At 44.7% G+C, this 18848-nt stretch overlaps 1 protein-coding gene across 1 annotated transcript in view; it reads right to left on the bottom strand.

The window, feature by feature from the left end:
* Window positions 1–18848, bottom strand: part of PLCG1 (phospholipase C gamma 1) — a 175885-nt gene that overhangs the window by 85720 nt on the left and 71317 nt on the right. Inside the window, exons 2-3 of the mRNA XM_082271977.1 lie at window positions 17815–17967; window positions 8814–8907 (exon numbers count right to left, since the gene is read on the bottom strand). Of these exons, the coding sequence (XP_082128103.1) occupies window positions 8814–8907; window positions 17815–17967 (247 nt within the window). The remainder of the gene's footprint in view (window positions 1–8813; window positions 8908–17814; window positions 17968–18848) is intronic.

Genomic DNA, 18848 nt, shown 5'->3' with positions numbered 1-18848 from the left:
TTTAGCATTCTCCTAGTTAGCACTGCAGCACAACTAATTAGCATATTGTGCTGCTTATCCCTTTCCCAGTCTGAGCTTTGATGTATATGGAGCTTGCAAAGAGCAGATTTAGGTACCGTATTTTCCTGCGTATAAGACGACTGGGCGTATAAGACGATCCCCCTAATTTTCAAGTTAAAACATAGGTTTTGGGCTATACTCGCCGTATAAGACTACTCCTCTTCCGAAGCAAGGCAACACCATTGAAAAACATCAGATTTCTCATAGATCTCCAAGGTACCCCAAGTACTGTAATACATGTAATCTCTCATAATATCTCCAAGGTACCCTAAGTATTACCAGTAGATGTAATCTCAAGACGCTGGCTGTGCGGGAATCCTGTACAGGTATACCGTATGTACCGTAGCTTCAGTATACATACTCTCCCTGATTGGCTCAGCGCTACACTGTATGTAGCCGAAGCTACGGTACATACGGTATACCGGTAAAGGATTTCCACATAGCCAGCATCTTGAGAGATTACATCTACCGTAGGCTTGTGACGGTATCAGATTTTCATGCTGCGATTAATTGATTAAGGTTTTTCCACGGTATACGGTATTATCACGGTATTCTATTATTAAATTTAAATTATTAAATTTCCACCTCACTTCAATTTCATTGCTGAATTTAGGGGCTTTGGTTCACTTATGCACATTATTATATAGTCAGTCAGTACAGACTCTGTGAACCAGGCCTAAAATAGGTCATCAAGCAGTGTCTGGCCTAACTGGTGATAACTGGTCCTGGCGCTCGGCTCCGATCCGATGGCCTGGTCATTAAGAGGGCAAATCCTTGTGGTCAAGAAGTGGTTAAACCTGAAGGAGGTGTTGTTTATAAATTACTTTACTATTGCTTTAGGCCTGGTTCACATGTATGCGGGTTGGCGGTTCACATGTATGCGGGTTGGTGGTTCACATGTATGCGGGTTGGGGGCCCACATTTGCACAGGCATAGCAGCCCATTGATTTGAACGGGCTGCTATGCCCTCATTTTCCGCAGAAAAAAGGTGCATGCAGCATTTTTTTAAAAATTCAGTGGCCTTGAAATCCATCCTGCTTTTGCACCATGCGACTAACCTGCAGTTCCTGCTCTGGCAAGCTTTCTGCATTTTTTGTATACGTGGGCACGGCATTTAAAAACAGTTTGCGTGTGCAGCAACGGCAGGTAAGTCGCATGGTGCAAAAGAAGGATGGATTTCATGGCCACTGCATTTTTTTAAATTCTGCATGCACCTTTTTTCAGCTGAAAACGCAGGCATAGCAGCTCAAGCCCATTCACATCAATGGGCTGCTATGCCTGTGCAAATGTGGGCCCCCAACCCGCATACATGTGAACCAGGCCTAAAGCAATAGTAAAGTCATTAATTGGTTAAACCTGCAGGAGGACCGGTGTTTTTATCTATTAATGACTTTACTATTGCTTTAGGCCTGGTTCACATGTATGCGGGTTGGGGGCCCACATTTGCACAGGCATAGCAGCCCATTGATGTGAATGGGCTTGAGGTGCTATGCCTGCGTTTTCAGCAGAAAAAAGGTGCATGCAGAATTTAAAAAAATGCAGTGGCCATGAAATCCATCCTTCTTTTGCACCATGCGACTTACCTGCCGTTGCTGCACACTCAAACTGTTTTTAAATGCCGTGCCCACGTATACAAAAAATGCAGAAAGCTTGTCAGAGCAGGAACTGCAGGTTAGTCGCATTGGTGCAAAAGCAGGATGGATTTCAAGGCCACTGAATTTTAAAAAAATGCTGCATGCACCTTTTTTCTGCAGAAAATGAGGGCATAGCAGCCCGTTCAAATCAATGGGCTGCTATGCCTGTGCAAATGTGGGCCGCCAACCCGCATACATGTGAACCGCCAACCCGCATACATGTGAACCACCAACCCGCATACATGTGAACCAGGCCTAAAGCAATAGTAAAGTCCTGCAGGTTTAACCACTTCTGGATCGCAAGGATTTGCCCCTTTAAAGACCAGGTCATCGGATCAGAGCGCCAGGACCAGTCATCACCAGGTAGGCCAGACACTGCTTGATGGCTATATAATAATGTAATGTGGGCTGCTATGCGTGTGTGTATATATATTAGAGCTGCACGATTCTGGCCAAAATGAGAATCACGATTTTTTAGCTTGGAATAAAGATCACGATTCTCTGTGTAACAAAAAAAAAAATTGGGATAACTTTACTGTTACGTTTTTTTTTTTTTTTATTCATTAAAGTCTAATCATTGCGTTTGAAAGACTGCTGCGCGCAAATACAGTGTGACATAAAATATTACAACAATCGCCATTTTATTCTGTAGGGTCTCTGCTAAAAAAATATATAAAATGTTTGGGGGTTCTAAGTACTTTTCTAGCAAAAAAAAAAAAACTGATTTTAACTTGCAAGCAACAAGTGTCAGAAAAAGATCCAGTCTTTAAGAGGTTAAACTTCCTTTCTCCCTGGCAGAGGGAAGGAAAAGATACAATGTAATCATTTTTGTTTATAGTTAGGAGACTTAATGCTGAAAGGTGTTAGCTGTGTGAGTGAATGAGTCATCCAGCTCACTGAAATGTATCAATTCACAAGTCAGGCAGACTTGACAGAGAAACTCGGTATTTTAAAAATGCCACAATAACAATACCGTGGCTATGCAATACCGCGATATATCGAATTACCGAAAACCGGCATATGTCTAATCTACCGGTAATACTTATACTTAGGTTACCTTGGAGATATTATACTCGGCGTATAAGACGACTCCCCATTTTTGGGGGACTTTGAGGTTCAAAAGTAGTCTTATACGCCAGAAAATACAGTACTTACACGGTTTTGCTTTTCAGAAAATACATTTAAAGCTGAGCTCTAGGCAGATACACTATATTGTCAAAAGTATTGGGACACCTGTCCATAGGGTAGTTGTTATTATATCACTCGCACCACTGGAATATGTAAATAAAGAGTATATACAAGGGTAAGCTGCTAGTTCAAACAGTGGATGTGGTTTCCCCATACTCTATAATAACCTGTCCATAGGGTTCATTGAGTTGGCCCACCCTTTGCAGCTATAACAGCTTCAACTCTTCTGGGAAGGCTGTCCTTGGGAATGTTTGACCATTCTTCCAGAAGTGCACTTGTGAGGTCAGGCACTGAAGTTAGAAGAGAAGGCCTGGCTCGCAGTCACCACCCTAATTCATCCCAAAGATGTTCTATCAGGTTGAGGTAAGGACTCTGTGCAGGTCAGTCAAGTTTCTCCACCCCAAACTCGCTCATCCATGTCTTTATGAACCTTGCTTTGTGCACTGGTCCAAATCATTTGGTGGAGGTGGGATTGTGGTGTGGGGTTCTTTTTCAGGGTTGGGGCTTGAACCCTTTTTGGGGGAGCTGGTACCTGGTTTTGACAGGTACTCGCTCCCACTTCAGGGTGATCTCGCCATGCCCCCCCCCTTCCTCCTTCCTTACCCCGCGCTGCCAAGTGCATGCGCAGTAGGGAACCATCTGTAAAGCCGCAAGGCTTCACTGCAGGCTTCCCTTATAAGCAATGGCGGCAAGAGCACCCAAGAGCAGATGGAAAAATCAGATAGGGAGAAGACACCGATTGATTCCTGGACAGGTAGGTGTTCTAATATTAAAAAAGACAGCAGCTACAGTATTTGTAGCTGCTATTTTTTTCCGAAGGACCCTTGAGCTACGCTTTAAGTTCAGAGGGATTAGCATGCTTTTGGCAGAAACACAGGACATTATTTTTATCATGGGTTCCTCTGGAACATGTTCACATCAATGCATTTTTGTGCCTCTGCGTTTTTTGGAAAGGGTCAGGGACTTTTTTTTTAAACGCAAAACTGTGCTTTTTCTGCTTTTTTTGGTTCAATAGACTTCAATGGAGAAGCTGCAGAAAAGCATGTAGTGCGTTTTTACTGCAATTTTGCCGTGATTTGTGTATATTTAATCTGTCCAACAAGGATACCCAACTACTTGAAATCCTGGATAGAGGTGGCAGTCATTGAAATAGCAAAGGAAAACCCCCTAATGAGTGGGACTATATAGGCAACCACTAGCCATATAAGAAAAACATAAATTTTATTCGTTACATATAAAAAAAAGATTCTGTGTGTCAAAGATTTTTTGCGGAAAAAATGTACATGATAATATACACAACAAATGTTAAAATATCATAGCTTAAAAAGTCTGCCCATCAGTGATATTGAAGCCTCAGTCTTGGAAATGAGTGTTCCCTCCAGTATCCGTCGTGTTTCAGGTGCACGCCACCATTCTTCAGGGGTATGAATAGTAGAGGTTACACGATTCCCGAGGATGAGAATATTTGATGGTGAGACAAAAAGCCCTGTAAAAGGCATTTAATCTGCCAAATCAACAAATTTCCCAAACAAAAACGAAAAAAATGCAAATTGCGGCAAAAAGCAATGCAGAAATGCAAACTGCATAAGTGTGAATAGAGCCTTAACCACTTGCCGACCGCCGCCCGACTATATACGGCGGCGGTCAGCCCCTCCCAGGCAAAGTGATGTACCGGTACGTCACTAGCCTGGGAGCCAATAGGGGGCGAGCGCGAGCTGCCGGAGGCACGCTCCCACCCCCGCTCGTTCCCTAAGAAGCCCGCGCGTGTGACCGGCAGATCCGATGTCCGCCGGTCACTCGCGATCGTCGGGTGGAGAGGGAGAAAGGCAGGCAGCTAATGTAAACAAAGCCGCCTGTCACTCTCCCCTGTGTAACAGCACAGATCATACGGTCCTGCTATGTAGGACCGTTGATCTCTGCTGTTACACACACAGCCACGTCCAATCACAGTTAGAAGCACGCCCCTAGGGACACACTTAACCCCTCCCTTTCCAATAAAGTTAACCCCTTCCCTCCCAGTGTCATTTTTACAGTAACAGTGCATATGCATAGCACTGATTACTGCAGTAATGTCACTGGTACCCCCAAAAGTGTCAAAAATGTCAGTCAAGGGTCCGTTCTGTCCGCCGCAATGTTGCAGTCCCGCAAAAAAAATAATCGCAGATCGCCGCCATTACTCGTTAAAAAAAAAAAACAATAAAAATGACAAAAATCTTTCCCTTAGTTAGTAAACGCAATAACCTTTGCGCAAACCAATCAAAATATGTTTTTTTTGCGATTTTTTTTACCAAACATATGTAGCAGAAAACAAATTGGCCTAAAATGTTAAAAAATTTTGATTTTTACATTTTTTTTGGGGGGGATTTCATATAAAAATATTTGAAAAATATTGTTATTTTTGCAAAATTGTCGCTCTTTTTTTGTTTATACCGCATGATCAAAAAAAAAAAAAAAAAAAAAAGGTGATGAAATACCACCAAAAGAAAGCTCTGTTTGTGGGGAAAAAAAGGACGTAATTTGGGTACAGCGTCGCACGACAGCGCAATAGTCTGTTAAAGTCACGCAGTGCCGAAAACGCAAAATAGGCCCTGGTCAGGAAGGGGGTAAAATCTTCCGGGGCTTAAGTGGTTAATGAGACTTTTCCCCTTCTAGGCCTCTGCAACAGCCATTCGGGAGTAAAACAGTTGTAAATAAGGGGAGCTAGCACATAAGAGGACCGGCCATCCAGGCACAAGCCAAGGAGTCAAAGGTAGCCCCAGTTATTTTAATACCATTTTAAGGCTTCAACTACAAATCTGTATTGTCTAGTATTGGCAGATTCCCCATGTTTTGTTTAAAGTGAACAATGCGCAAATTTGTAAAATGTGTATTTGGATTTCGGTCTACATATGCTCTTAGTTTGGTGCAAGTTCAAAGGAGAACTCTACTTCACTCAAGCACCCTTACATGGACTGATTCTGTTGGTTGCAGGGTTCACACGGTCATGTGACCATTATTAAAATAAAGCTGAACTCCAGACAATCTGATAAATGACACATGTATGGGAGAGGTTTTACCTACTAAAGGATTTGTTCCGGTTGGTGACCTAATTTTTCTCTCCTGCAGATAAGCAATACTGCTAAGTCATATCCCTCCTACAGTCTTTGATAGGACAATGTAGGGGCAGCAGAGGACTAATTTGGTCATCACATTGCTCACTATTTCTCCCTTTCAGCATGTTCTTTGTCAGCATATGCGCATACAGCAGAGCCTGACTGGTTCAAAAATTGGCCCTCCCTTTCCCTATGTGCAGCCAACTCTGCTGCTGTGCAGTGGATTACAGGAAGCCGCCTACTTACATTATTTACATTTAAAAAATATTCATCATTTTTATTGCATTCTTAAAGCGCAACTCCACTTTTGTTGAGAAAAAAAAACATTCCCCTCTGGGTGATCTCTGTACATTACAAGGATTTTAACCAGTTCACTACTGGCACATAGTAATATGACCCTGGCAGGAACGCTCCTTCCCTCGGGGCGGGCGTCATATGACATCCGCCCGTTCTCGCCGCTACTGCACGCCCTCGGGGGGTGCAGCGCGGCAATCGGGGATGAGGCATGTCCCTCGGACACAGCCCATTCCCGATCAGTGTAAAGAGCCAATGAAATTGGCTCTTTACCACATGATCGGCTGTGTCCAATCACAGCCGGTCACATGAGAGGCTCCAGTGCGAGCCGCTTGTTCTCCCCACAATTCGTGCCCCCGGGGGCGCGCAGCACGGAGATCAGGGACACGGCTCATCCCTCGGACAAAGCCCATCCCCGATTAAGGTAAAGAGCCAATTAAATTGGCTCTTTACCACATGATCGGATGTGTCCAATCACAGCCGGTCACAAATGTCAACAAAGATGGGGTAACTCACTGTTACTAGATTCTCCACCTCACACACTGACACAACAGAGTACCTGTCACCTGCCCATCAGAGTACCCTAATACCTGCCACCTTATCAAAGTACCCAAGTACCCGCCACCTGCCTATCAAAGTACCCAAGTACCTGCCACCTGCTCATCAGAGTACCCGAGTACCTGCCGCCTGCCTATCAAAGTACCAGAGTATCTGCCACCTGCCTATCATAGTACCCGAGTACCTGCCACCTGCCTATCAAAGTATCCAAGTAGGTCCTTCAAAAGTGTGATAGGTAGTCAGAAAATGATGTGTGTCATTTATGCTCCTAGAACACCTGAAGGTGCTAACTGGATGTTGAGTCACTTTATGTGGCCAGGCTATGTAAAAGTCTCACTAATGTATCGCTATACTCAGGAGAAGTAGCAGAATGTATTTTGGGGTGTCATTTTTCTTATGTACATGCTAGGTGTTAGGAATATCCTATAAATTGACAACTTTGTGTAAAAAAAAAAAAAATAGGTTTTCATTTTTTTCCCCGCATTTTCCAAAGACCCATAATGCCTAATAGAATATACGTTGGGAGTGTTTGCTTTCCAAAATGGGGTCATTTTGTGGGCGTTTTTATTGTCTTGGTGCTCCAGGGCATTCAAAAGTTTGATAGGTAGTCAGAAAGTTATATGTGTATTTATGCTCCTAGAATGCCTGAAGGTGCTACTTGGATGTGGAGTCTCTTTTTGTTGCCAGGTTGTGTAAAAGTCTCACATGAATGTTTTTTGGGGTGTCATTTTGGCTGTGTACATGCAGTGTTTACTGTCCTGACTTTTCAGGGCGTCAAGAAAGGAGATAGGACGTCAGTACATCAGGTGTGATAAATTTTCAGTAATTGGTACCATAGCTTGTTGACTCAATAACTTTCACACTGACTAAATAATATACACTAATTTGGTTGTTTTTTTTTACCAGAGATATGTAGCAGTAGAAATGTTGGCCCAAATGTATAAAAAAAAATACATTTTTGCAAAATTTTATAATCGAAACTAGTGGTTTTTTTTTTTCAAAATGTTTGCTCTTTTTTTGCTTATATTACGAAAAACAAAAAACCCAGCTCTATTTGTGTGAAAAAAATGATAACATTTTGGTTACAGTGTAGCGTGACTGAGTAATTGTCATTTAAAAAGTGAGAATGCTGAAAGCTGAAAAATGGTCTGGGCAGGAAGGGGGGGGGTATAACTGCCCTGTATTGAAGTGGTTAAACAATCTTTGTTGCAGATTCCTACCTTTTGTTATTCTGAAGAAATCATTGTTTGTTCCTCTGTGCTGAGTGGGTCTAATGGAAGGGGTTTCATAATTATCTGTCAGCTGTGGCAGCTGCAGGGCTCTAATGAGGAAATCTGCTGGGCCTGCATCCCTTTAGACGTTCTCCTATTGGGAGTATCTCACCAAAAATGAAATTTTTGTTACAGGGGATGCCAGAAATCTGACTTGTATCTTAAGCAGACTTCTGGGAAAATTGGTGAGCCAATCACACAAGCAGGAAATGATGTTTCTGGGGGTGTGGTCAGTATACATTCTGTGTACAGAACAGCTCCAGGTAGCCATATTGTATTGCAATTTCAGAAAATACAACAGCTGCAGATTAAAAAGGAAAGGTCATTTTTAATAACATTCAATTACAATATGATTTGAGTCGCAATTGCTATATTGTTTTTTCTTTATTTGCTTTATTTATTTTCCCTACGAAAGTGGAGTTACCCTATAACTACAGTCAATGCTTTTACATCTGCCTTGAGTTCAGATTTAATTAGGGAACTGGGCCAAATTTAGGGAAGTACAAATATAAATTAGAGCTGTTCCTAAACCGCAAAACTAGTTGTATATAAAAAAACAAAAAAAAAAAAACAAAAAAACACTATTTGACCTGTTTAATCATTTATAGTGGATCCACAAACTATTGCTGTAGTTGTACCATCTATAATTGCTCAGGCGATTCCTTTCACAACAGATTACTTGGCAAAAGGTTAAATGTAATGCAGCTTCTCCTTACCTCTCAACCTGCAGCGGAGTGGGGGCCAGAAGAGTGTCCTGGAGTAACCAATTCAGCCCCTTAATCCACATGTTCACTTCCTCCTCTGATGTGGCTGGAAGACCAACAAAAGGCACATCAATCAAGTCATTAAGGCTCAGTGTAAGATAGAACACATATAAAAGAACACATATAAAAAGGTCAGCAATTTTCAAAAAATTCAAAATCCAACTTGCCAAACCTATAAGGCAATACTGGCATAATAAATGGGGAGCAGACACTAGTACTAATGTCAGGCCACTGTCCAATACTGGGTCGGTAGTGGCACCCATGGTCATATGATTTTAGGATTCATTTTAAATGATGCCTTTCAACCACTTTACCACCGGAGGATTTTGCTGTCTTACGTCCAGGCCACTTTTTGCGATTTGGCGCTGTGCGAATTTAACTAACAATTGCGCGGTCGCGCGACGTCGTACCCAAACGAAGTTTACATCCTTTTTTCCCACAAACAGAGCTTTCTTTTGGTGGTATTTGATCACCTGTGTGATTTTTACTTTTTGCGATATAAACAAAAAAATAGCGTTTATGTTGAAAAAAATAACAATATTTTTAACATTTTTTAATATGAAATTCCCCCCCAAAAAAAATGTAAAAATCAAATTTTTTTAAAATTTTTGGCCAATTTGTTTTCTGCTACCTATGTTTGGTAAAAAAAAAATTACAATAAGCGTATTTTGATTGGTTTGAGCAAAAGTTATTGCGTTTACTAACAAAAGGGAAAGATTTCTGTCATTTTTCTTTTTTTTTTTTTTTAACGAGTAACGGCGGACTTTTTTTGCGGGACTGCGACATTGCGGCGGACAGATCGTACCCTTGACTGACATTTTCTGACAAAATGACACTGGCAGGGAAGGGGTTAATTTTATTGGAGAGGGAGGGGTTAATGTATGCCTGGTGCTTACTAACATGTGTGGGGGGAGGTGACTGAGTGAGTCAGGGACAGATCGCATGTTCAGCTATGCTGAACCATGCTATCTGTCCCTGCCTGTCACTTACTAGATCCGCCCGCTCTGTTTACACAAGCGAGCGGATCTCCACACTCGATTCCCCGACGATCGGGGAAGAGCAGCGGTGATCGCCGCCGCTCCTCCCCTGGCCCTACTCCCGCTGTGAATGAAAACAGCAGGAGCGCGCCTCCGGGAGCGCCGCCTACAGGGGGAGGAGTCCAGCGACGTAGCTCTACGTCGCTGGACGATAACGAACCACTTTGCCGCAGTACAGTCAATGTGACTGGTCGGCAAGTGGTTAACATACACATCCAATAAATACTACACTATGGAGACTTCATCTGCCTCCAGGTGAGCTTTATTTACCACAGTTTCATCTGGATGGTGCGAGTTGCTGAACAGCTTTCCCCACAACAGATGGCAGATCTGCACTGAGTGCGTGTTTGCTACTGTAGGGCAGCCAGCTTTTCCGGTGAGTGTCCATTTCACAGGGGTGCAGTGGATGATTCTGGAGCACTGTACTGGATCACTTCTTCACTTTTTAAGTCAACACTAATATTTGTGCACATCTGTGCACTGAACTTTGTACTCTCTCCAATAGGCTTATATTGCTGATCCTATCATGGGACTTGGCATTTAAACCGATATTTTTCACTATATTGATTTTTTATTGTTGATTTTCATTCAAGATTGGAATTAATATATATATATATATATATATATATATATATATATATATATATATATATATATATATATATATATATACACATACATACATACACACACACACACACACACACACACACACACACACACACACACACACACACACACACAGTATCTCACAAAAGTGAGTACACCCCTCACATTTTTGTAAATATTTTATTATATCTGTTCATGTGACAACACTGAAGAAATGACACTTTGCTACAATGTAAAGTAGTAGAGTGTACAGCTTGTATAAGGGCTCTTTCACACGGCCGCTCTGATTTTTTATTCCGCTGTGGCACTTTTTTTTTTTTTTTACGGACACGGATGACACTTGTGTCATCCACTCCGTTTGTCCGCATATCATCCCATCCGTTTGCGGATGATATACGGACATAATGTAGGTCTATGGGGATTGCGGATGTCAGCGGATGACACCCCTGACATCCGATTTTGCATCCGTTCCGTTTTTTAAAACGGAAGAAAAATAGGGTTCTGTTCCGTTCCAAAAAACGGAACAGAACTGAAAAGACAAAAATCGGATGTCAGCGAATGGTCATCTGCTGACATCCGCAATCCCATTGACATGCATTATGTCCGTTTTTCATCCGCAAAAAAATGGGATGAAATACGGACATATGGAACGCCCGTGTGAAAGAGCCCTAACAGTGTAAATTTGCTGTCCCTTCAAAATAACTCAACACACAGCCATTAATGTCTAAACCGCTGGCAATATATTTTTTTTTAAAGGTTTTTTATTAAACAAACAAAACACAGTACACCAAAAGAAAAATGGCAGTGCAACATAAAAGAGAGGATACAGAACATACAAAGCATCCTCTCCAATCATCTAACAAAATAAAACCACAGTACAGAGAATACCCAGTAATCGTGGTAAAAGGGGGGGTAACACATTATTATAAGCAATATATAACGACACATGCTGAGCAAAAGAAGGCACTGTAGACATCGCCTAGGAGGCGTCAGACACCGAGGAGGCAGTAAGATCAGAGTCTACCCAGAAGGACCAGATTTTATTGAATTTCTTCGGACATCCTCTGGCCTCATACGTCAGTTTATACAGAGGCAGAGCCTGATTAACAATAGAGATCCAAAATGGAACGTCAGGGGGTGTGGAAGATTTCCAACGGAGAGCAATAGCTTTCCTAGCATAGAAAAAGAGCAAACGCAGAAATAGTTTCGTGCGAGCCGGAGCATCCTCATCATCCACATATCCTAGGAGACAACGAAGGGGGTTACAGACATTGGACAATTGAGAGATATCAGTTATAAAGGCCGTCACCCCTGACCAAAAGGCACGGACAGGGGGACATTCCCAAAACATGTGAAAGAAGGATCCCACACCATCAGAGCACTTAGAGCAGAGAGGGGAGGATAATGTACCAATTTTATGAAGGAACAGGGGAGTGTAGTAAGCCCTATACAGGAATTTTAATTGTATGACTCTATCCCTGGAGGAAATTACAACCGGGATTTGTTCAGGAAGGACGTCATGCCAAACCTCCTCCGTCAAGTCCGGGACGTTTTCACGCCACTGGGACTCAACCACCGCCAAGCGCTTAGACTTAGAATGCAAAAGCCTACGATAATATGTGGAGACCAGTTTCTCATGTGAAGAGTCAGAGAGGAGATATTCCAAGGGGGATGGCTCCAGCGAGACATCCCGGAGGCCGAACTGCGCAGCCGCCGCATGTCTCAGCTGGAGGTAGCGAAAATGAGCCGTAGATGGTACAGCAAAAGTGGACTGCATGTCCGCAAAGGACCGGAAGGTTCCCCGGACATACAGGTGATCAACAGACTTCACCCCAAGACGGGCCCAAAAAATACCGTCGTCCCGACCGAAAAACTCCCGAAACCGAGGATTGTGCCAAAGGGGGGCATTAGGGGAGTACGACCCCGGAGGGTCGGCCTCACCCAATGCGGTAGCCGCAAAAACCCGTAGAGTGACCGAGATAAGTGCAGTGTTCGGCCTGCCCATAGTAGATCTACGGTGCAGCAAATTTTGCAGAGATTCATAGGACGTGAAAATAGCCGCCTCCAAGGCCGCCGCAGCATGATTGTCCTCGGGATGGAACCACCAATGTGCGTGTGCCAACTGGGAGGCAAAATAATAAAGGCGTAGGTTGGGCGCTGCCAGTCCCCCCGCTAAGACAGGTAACTGCAACGCATCTCTGGCCACACGTGCCGGCCGACCCCCCCAGATAAATGAAGTGAAGAGCGAATCGATGACCTGGAAACGACGTTTGGTAACATATATCGGGGAGTGACTCAACACATACAGAAATCGGGGAAGGAACATCATTTTAAAAATATTGATCCTACCCAAAACCGTGAGAGGAAGCTGGGACCAGAGCTGCAAAGAAGATTTAAGTCGGGCAACCAAGGGATCTAAATTATTGGGGAGGAAACGAGACAAGGGAAGTTGAATGTCAACCCCCAAGTATCGAAACCGATCTACCACCTGGAGAGGGCATAATGCGAGAGAAGGGGGCAGAACCTGGGGATCCAGGGGGAACAGAGTAGATTTACTCCAGTTCACCCTGAAACCCGAGAAGTGACCGAAGCGATCAATAATGGACAATAGAGTGGGGAGGGACTGATGTGGATCCGCTAGATATATCAACATATCATCCGCATACAAGGAAACCTTTTCCTCCAAGCCATTGATCACAAAGCCCGCAACAGCCGCACACTGGCGGATCCGCGCAGCCAAAGGCTCAATGGCCAGGGCGAAAAGTAACGGGGACAACGGGCACCCCTGCCTAGTACCCCGAAAAATGGGAAAGGAGTCAGACACGGAATTATTGACCCTGATACGGGCACGAGGGAGATAATATAGAAGTTGTACCCATTTTATGAACCCCGGTCCGAATCCAAATTTCGCCAATACCTCCAAGAGATAAGGCCACTCCACTGAATCAAAAGCCTTGTGAGTGTCCAGGGCCACCACAACCCTGGCCCCCACAGAATCATGAGTCGTCTGAAGGTTGGTAAAAAGTCTACGCAAGTTGATCGAGGTAGACCGGCCAGGAATAAATCCCGACTGGTCCGCCCCGACCAAGTCCGTGACAACCGTATTCAGCCTCCTCGCGAGGACCTTGGCCAAAATCTTCACATCTGTATTAATAAGTGAGATCGGACGGTACGATTCACAGAGAAGAGGGTCCCTGCGCGGCTTCGGGATGAGTACTATAAGGGCTTCCGTCATGGAGGGTGGCAGACGTCCTTCCTTCAGAGCACAAGTAAACACTTTCAACAAATGGGGGACCAGCAATTCCCTATAGTGAAGATACCATTCAATGGGGAAACCATCCAAGCCAGGTGTCTTATTATGTGCAAACGTAGCTATGGCCTTGTCAATCTCCTCTGTGGTCAAAGGGGAGTCTAAGAAGCGAGATTGGTCGACCGACAATGCGGGCAATTCAATATCATATAAAAAATCATCAAGTTCGATAATAGTGTAATGGGCCTGGGTGCGGTATAAAGAGGAATAAAATTCAACAAAACTATGAAGAATAGCAGGAGTTTGTTCTACAATGACACCGGCCTGGCTGGTGACCCGGGGAATGATACAAGGTTGAAAATCCGGCCTAGCCAAGTAGGCCAACAAGCGACTGTTTTTGTCCCCCATTTCAAAAATTCTTTGATTCTGATATAACAGTTTTTTCTGGGTGCGCTCAATAAGGACGAGATCCAAAGCACGGGCTCTGGCCCGCCAAGCGGCGTGATTCTGAGGGGAGGGGTCGTCAGAGTATTGCCGTTCAGCCGTATGCAATGCCCGTTCGGCGTCAACCAACTTGGTCTGACGCGCCTTCCGAGCATGGCCTATGGCAGACGAGAAGGTGCCCCGCATAGTGGCCTTGAAGGCGTCCCAGGTCAGCAGTGCCGACCCCTCCCGTCCATTGAGCGCCCAGAAAGAATTCAATTCCGTGAGCCCCTGATCAGTCACCGCAGGGTCCGCCAGCCACAGAGGGCTTAGTCGCCACAATTTATAATTAGGTGGGGACCCCAAAGCAAGGTCCACCAGCAAAGGGGAGTGGTCAGATACCGCCCGAGGGAGGTACCTGATCCCCGAGAGCGGACCCAGCAGTTCCCGAGAGAGCAAACAGAGGTCAATCCTAGATAGAGTGTGGTGTGAGCTCGAATAACAAGAAAACTCAGTAATCCCCCCATGTTTCCACCTCCAGGCGTCCGTGAGGTCCAATTTGTCTAAGTAGGAGCGCAGGGGGGTATGTTGGGAAGAAGCAGCCCCAGAGCGGTCCAAAGCATTGTCGAGGACCGTGTTAAAGTCACCCGCCATAATAAGAGGGCCCTCCGCCATTTCCAAAACCAAACCCAAAACACGGTCAAAGAATGACTTAGTAAACGGCGGGGGGACATAAACATTCACCAGGGTATAAGGTTTACCTAAATATTCAATAACAAGGATAACAAAGCACCCCGAGGGGTCCGTCTTTAAATGTTTAATAGTGACTGGAGCGGATTTGGCAATCAAAATGGACGTGCCTCGGGCATAGGAAGAGTAGGTAGAGTGTAGCGCATACGCCACGTGTGCCCGCTTAAGGGCCATAACCCTGGACCCCTGGAGGTGTGTCTCCTGTAACAAAACAACGTGAGGACTATGGCGTTTTAAATAGTCAAACATCAGAGACCGTTTCACTTTAGAATTTAGCCCCCTGACGTTCCATGAGATTATACGTAGAGTAGACATAGGAATATACCAACAATCAGCGTTAGCGCCCCGTAGGTCAGCCCAAAAACAGGCAAACCCCGAAGGGCCAAGGCACAACCAGCATCTGAGAGGAGCCCAGAAAAAGGAGTACACATAAGACATAAAAAAAGTGACCACAGTAACATAGTAAACAAAATCAACTGCATCGCATAAGGAGAGAGCATGACCCCAGAAACAAAAAAAGGAAAAACTGTACCGACCCTGTGGATCAAAATGGTGCAAACAAACAAACCAAAAAGAAAAAACCCGCCTAGACCCGCAGGTTGCGGATGGCAATAGTAACAAACACCCCCTCCCCCCACCCTAGCCCACCCGGCCCTCAAACCCCAACAATTGAGAGCTTTGTAGCCCATAACAACAAAAGGAAGTCAAATGCAGGGAAACGTGGATCTGCTCGTCCTGTAGTAGACAAACGAGAAAAAACAATAAAAAGGAAAGAGATGAGGGGGGAGCCCCCCCACCCCAAAAAATGCCCATCAGAAAAAACAGAAAAATAGGAACCCCGACCCCCAGAAAAAGGGAATAGCCATCTGTCCCAAAAAATCAATCAGGCGAGAGAGGGTCCATGAGGAGCACCAGGACGAGCCCAGAGCCCAACCATACTATCAGCAGACAAACAGTCTTTCAGCTAGGAGGAGACCGCCGGTCCTGGCGGCCAGGAGAGCCACGGCCCAAGGAGTCCACCCAGTGCGCAGCCTCCCGAGGATCCTGGAAAAAATGAGCCTTGCCTTGAGAGATGATCCGGAGACGGGCAGGATAAAGCATACTATATGGTAACTGGAGATCACGCAGCCGCCTCTTAACTGCCATAAAGGAGGCCCGCTGCTTTTGGGTGGCTGCAGAGAAGTCAGGAAAGATGGAGATAGCATTATTATTGTAGGAGACACGGCCCTTCTCCCTGGAGGCCCGCAGCACAGCCTCCCTGTCCCGGAAATGCAGAAGTTTAATGAGAAGAGGACGAGGTGGCGCCCCTGGTGGCAGGGGGCGCAGCGGCACCCTGTGCGCCCGTTCAATGGCGAATAATGGAGAAAAAACATTCTTCCCAAAGGTGTCAAGGAGCCACTTTTCCATAAATGATTCGGGGGTCTTTCCCTCCGCCCCCTCAGGGAATCCCAGAAAGCGGAGGTTATTACGTCGGAGGCGATCCTCCATGTCAGTGATCTTATCAATGGTGGCCGTGTGACCCCTCTGTAAATCAGACACAGAGGCCTGCAAGGGGCGGTGGGCATCCTCCAGGTCGCCAATACGTTGCTCCGCGTTGCCCACCCTATGGCGGAGATTATGGACATCCTGCTTCAGGAATGACATCTCCATCCTCACAGACTCAATTTGAGTAGTGAGAGAGGCCTGACAATGGCGGATGGCATCCATGATGGCAGCAAGGGATGGCTCAGGCCTATCTACCCCCACCCCTGCCTCAGCAGTGGGGTCTAGGGGGGAGGAAAGAAGAAGGTCACTCACAGTCTCATGCCGGTGCAGGGAGGAAGAGTCGTCAGGCTCCGAACCACCTCCGTGGGAGAGAGAGGCGGATGGCTGCGAGGATCGTGCAGCAGCAGCTGGCTGGCTCGAGCTCCGTGGCGGGCCGGCGCCATCTTGGGACCGCTCGAGGAGGGAGGCCGACGGCCGGGATCCAGGCGCCTCCGGACCAGGGGGACCGATCTTTACCATCTCCGCTGATGCACCGAGGGATCAGGAGTACACGGGCGTCGGAATCAGGTGAGTAGCGGCTCGGGGTTCCACAGGATCACTGAAGGATCAGGGCAAGCAGGAGAGAGCTCCGGGACCGCGCTGCTCTCACATCAGTAGCCGGCCACACCGCTGGCAATATAAGTGAGTACACCCCTAAGTGACAATGTCCAAATTGGGCCCAATTAGCCATTTTTCCTCCCCAATTTCATGTGACTCGTTAGTGTTACAAGGTCTCAGGTGTGAATGACGAGCAGGTAGGTTATTAAAAGGTGTGTTCTCACTCTCTCATACTGGTCACTGGAAGTTCAACATGGCACCTCATGGCAAAGAACTCGGAGGATCTGAAAAAAGAATTGTTGCTATACATAAAGATGGCCTAGGCTATAAGAAGATTGCCAAAGCCCTGAAACTGAGCTGCAGCACGGTGGCCAAGACCATACAGTGGTTTAACAGAACAGGTTCCACTCAGAACAGGCCTGGCCCATGGTCGATCAATGAAGTTGAGTGCACATGTATACATATAAATAGTTTTTTTTTTTTTTACTTTGGCATTTTTTGGGGACTTTATTTTGATGTGTTGTTCATTTATAACACAGTATTCACATTTCACTGTTCATTCACTTTTGGCACTACACACTATAAAAACCATTGGATAGAGATATATATATATATATATATATATATATATATATATATATATATATATATATATATATATATATATATATATATATATAGATATATATATAGATAGATATATATAGATAGATATAGATATATAAAATAAAAAAAGTGAATTTCTTAAATAAACTTGAAATAGTATAGATCGGTCTTTAAGTAAAATATAAAGGCCACTCACCTTGCAGGCTTAAAGTTTTAAGTCTAAACTCTGTTCCGTACAGGATAACAAAGCAGTGGTCGGTTTCCAAGCGCACTGTGGAATCTTCCAAGTATCTATCAAAGTCCCGTGAATTCTTCCCCAGCCGAATCTCCTTTATTTCTCGGATGTCCACTGAGAAGAGAAAACACAGTGTAAGCACATTCACTGCTGTGAACAATTTCCCAGCATGTAGTTTAAAAAATATATAGTCTCCTATTTAAAGCAACCTTTTCCTGTGTCTACAGTATGTTTACAGAAACCGCCATCATATAATCTGTATATTCAGCCTGAACTCACTGGTGAAGAATTAGTGAATACTCTGCTATATTCTGTTCCACAACACCCAGCTTTTTCCCGGTTGTACGTATACCTCCAACTTGATCACGGAGCAAGGAGAGCAAGGATAGAGATGGAGGTTTAGCAGTTGACTTGAACAAAAAGTCGACATTTGCATATCCGTAGCAGTGCTGTTTAGTCTATGTTTTTAAAAAACAAAAGCATTTAAACAGTTCATGGTGCAAATTGAGGGTACCATTATTTATATACTTTAGAAATGGAAAAATGCACTTTAAACATAAAAAACCCCATCAAAATAGAACTTTCATGAGAGAAATTTAAATTATTCTATCCAAAAAATAAGTGTTGACTATGCATAAATGTTAAATTGCCAATGCAAACCAGGAAACACTATAATCCACAGACATGAGAAGATCATCTCTTGTTCTGGACAGTTGGATCCGAGGACAATCTCAAGCTACCTTTGGGTGGGCACACGGGATGGTATCAGTTAGTCATTCTGTGCTATCTGTCCTGCCAGAAACCAATGTCGTCTGTATGCGAAGCTTCAAGGAGACTACAAGGTCAATCATGATTGTAAAGGGTCACTACTGTGATGTCATGTTTACTTAGATTGGCATAAATAAAGAACACTTAGGGCGGCTTCACACTGCCCTGGTGCAGACCCGCTGCACCTTGGGCAAAGTGCAGCGGGACAATGTGAAGCTGTCCTAGCC

The sequence above is a fragment of the Pelophylax lessonae genome (genome assembly GCF_965119305.1).
Source record: "Pelophylax lessonae genome assembly, chromosome: 11".
NCBI classification, from domain to species: Eukaryota; Metazoa; Chordata; class Amphibia; order Anura; family Ranidae; genus Pelophylax; species Pelophylax lessonae.
This window is presented reverse-complemented; position numbering and strand designations above follow the sequence as displayed.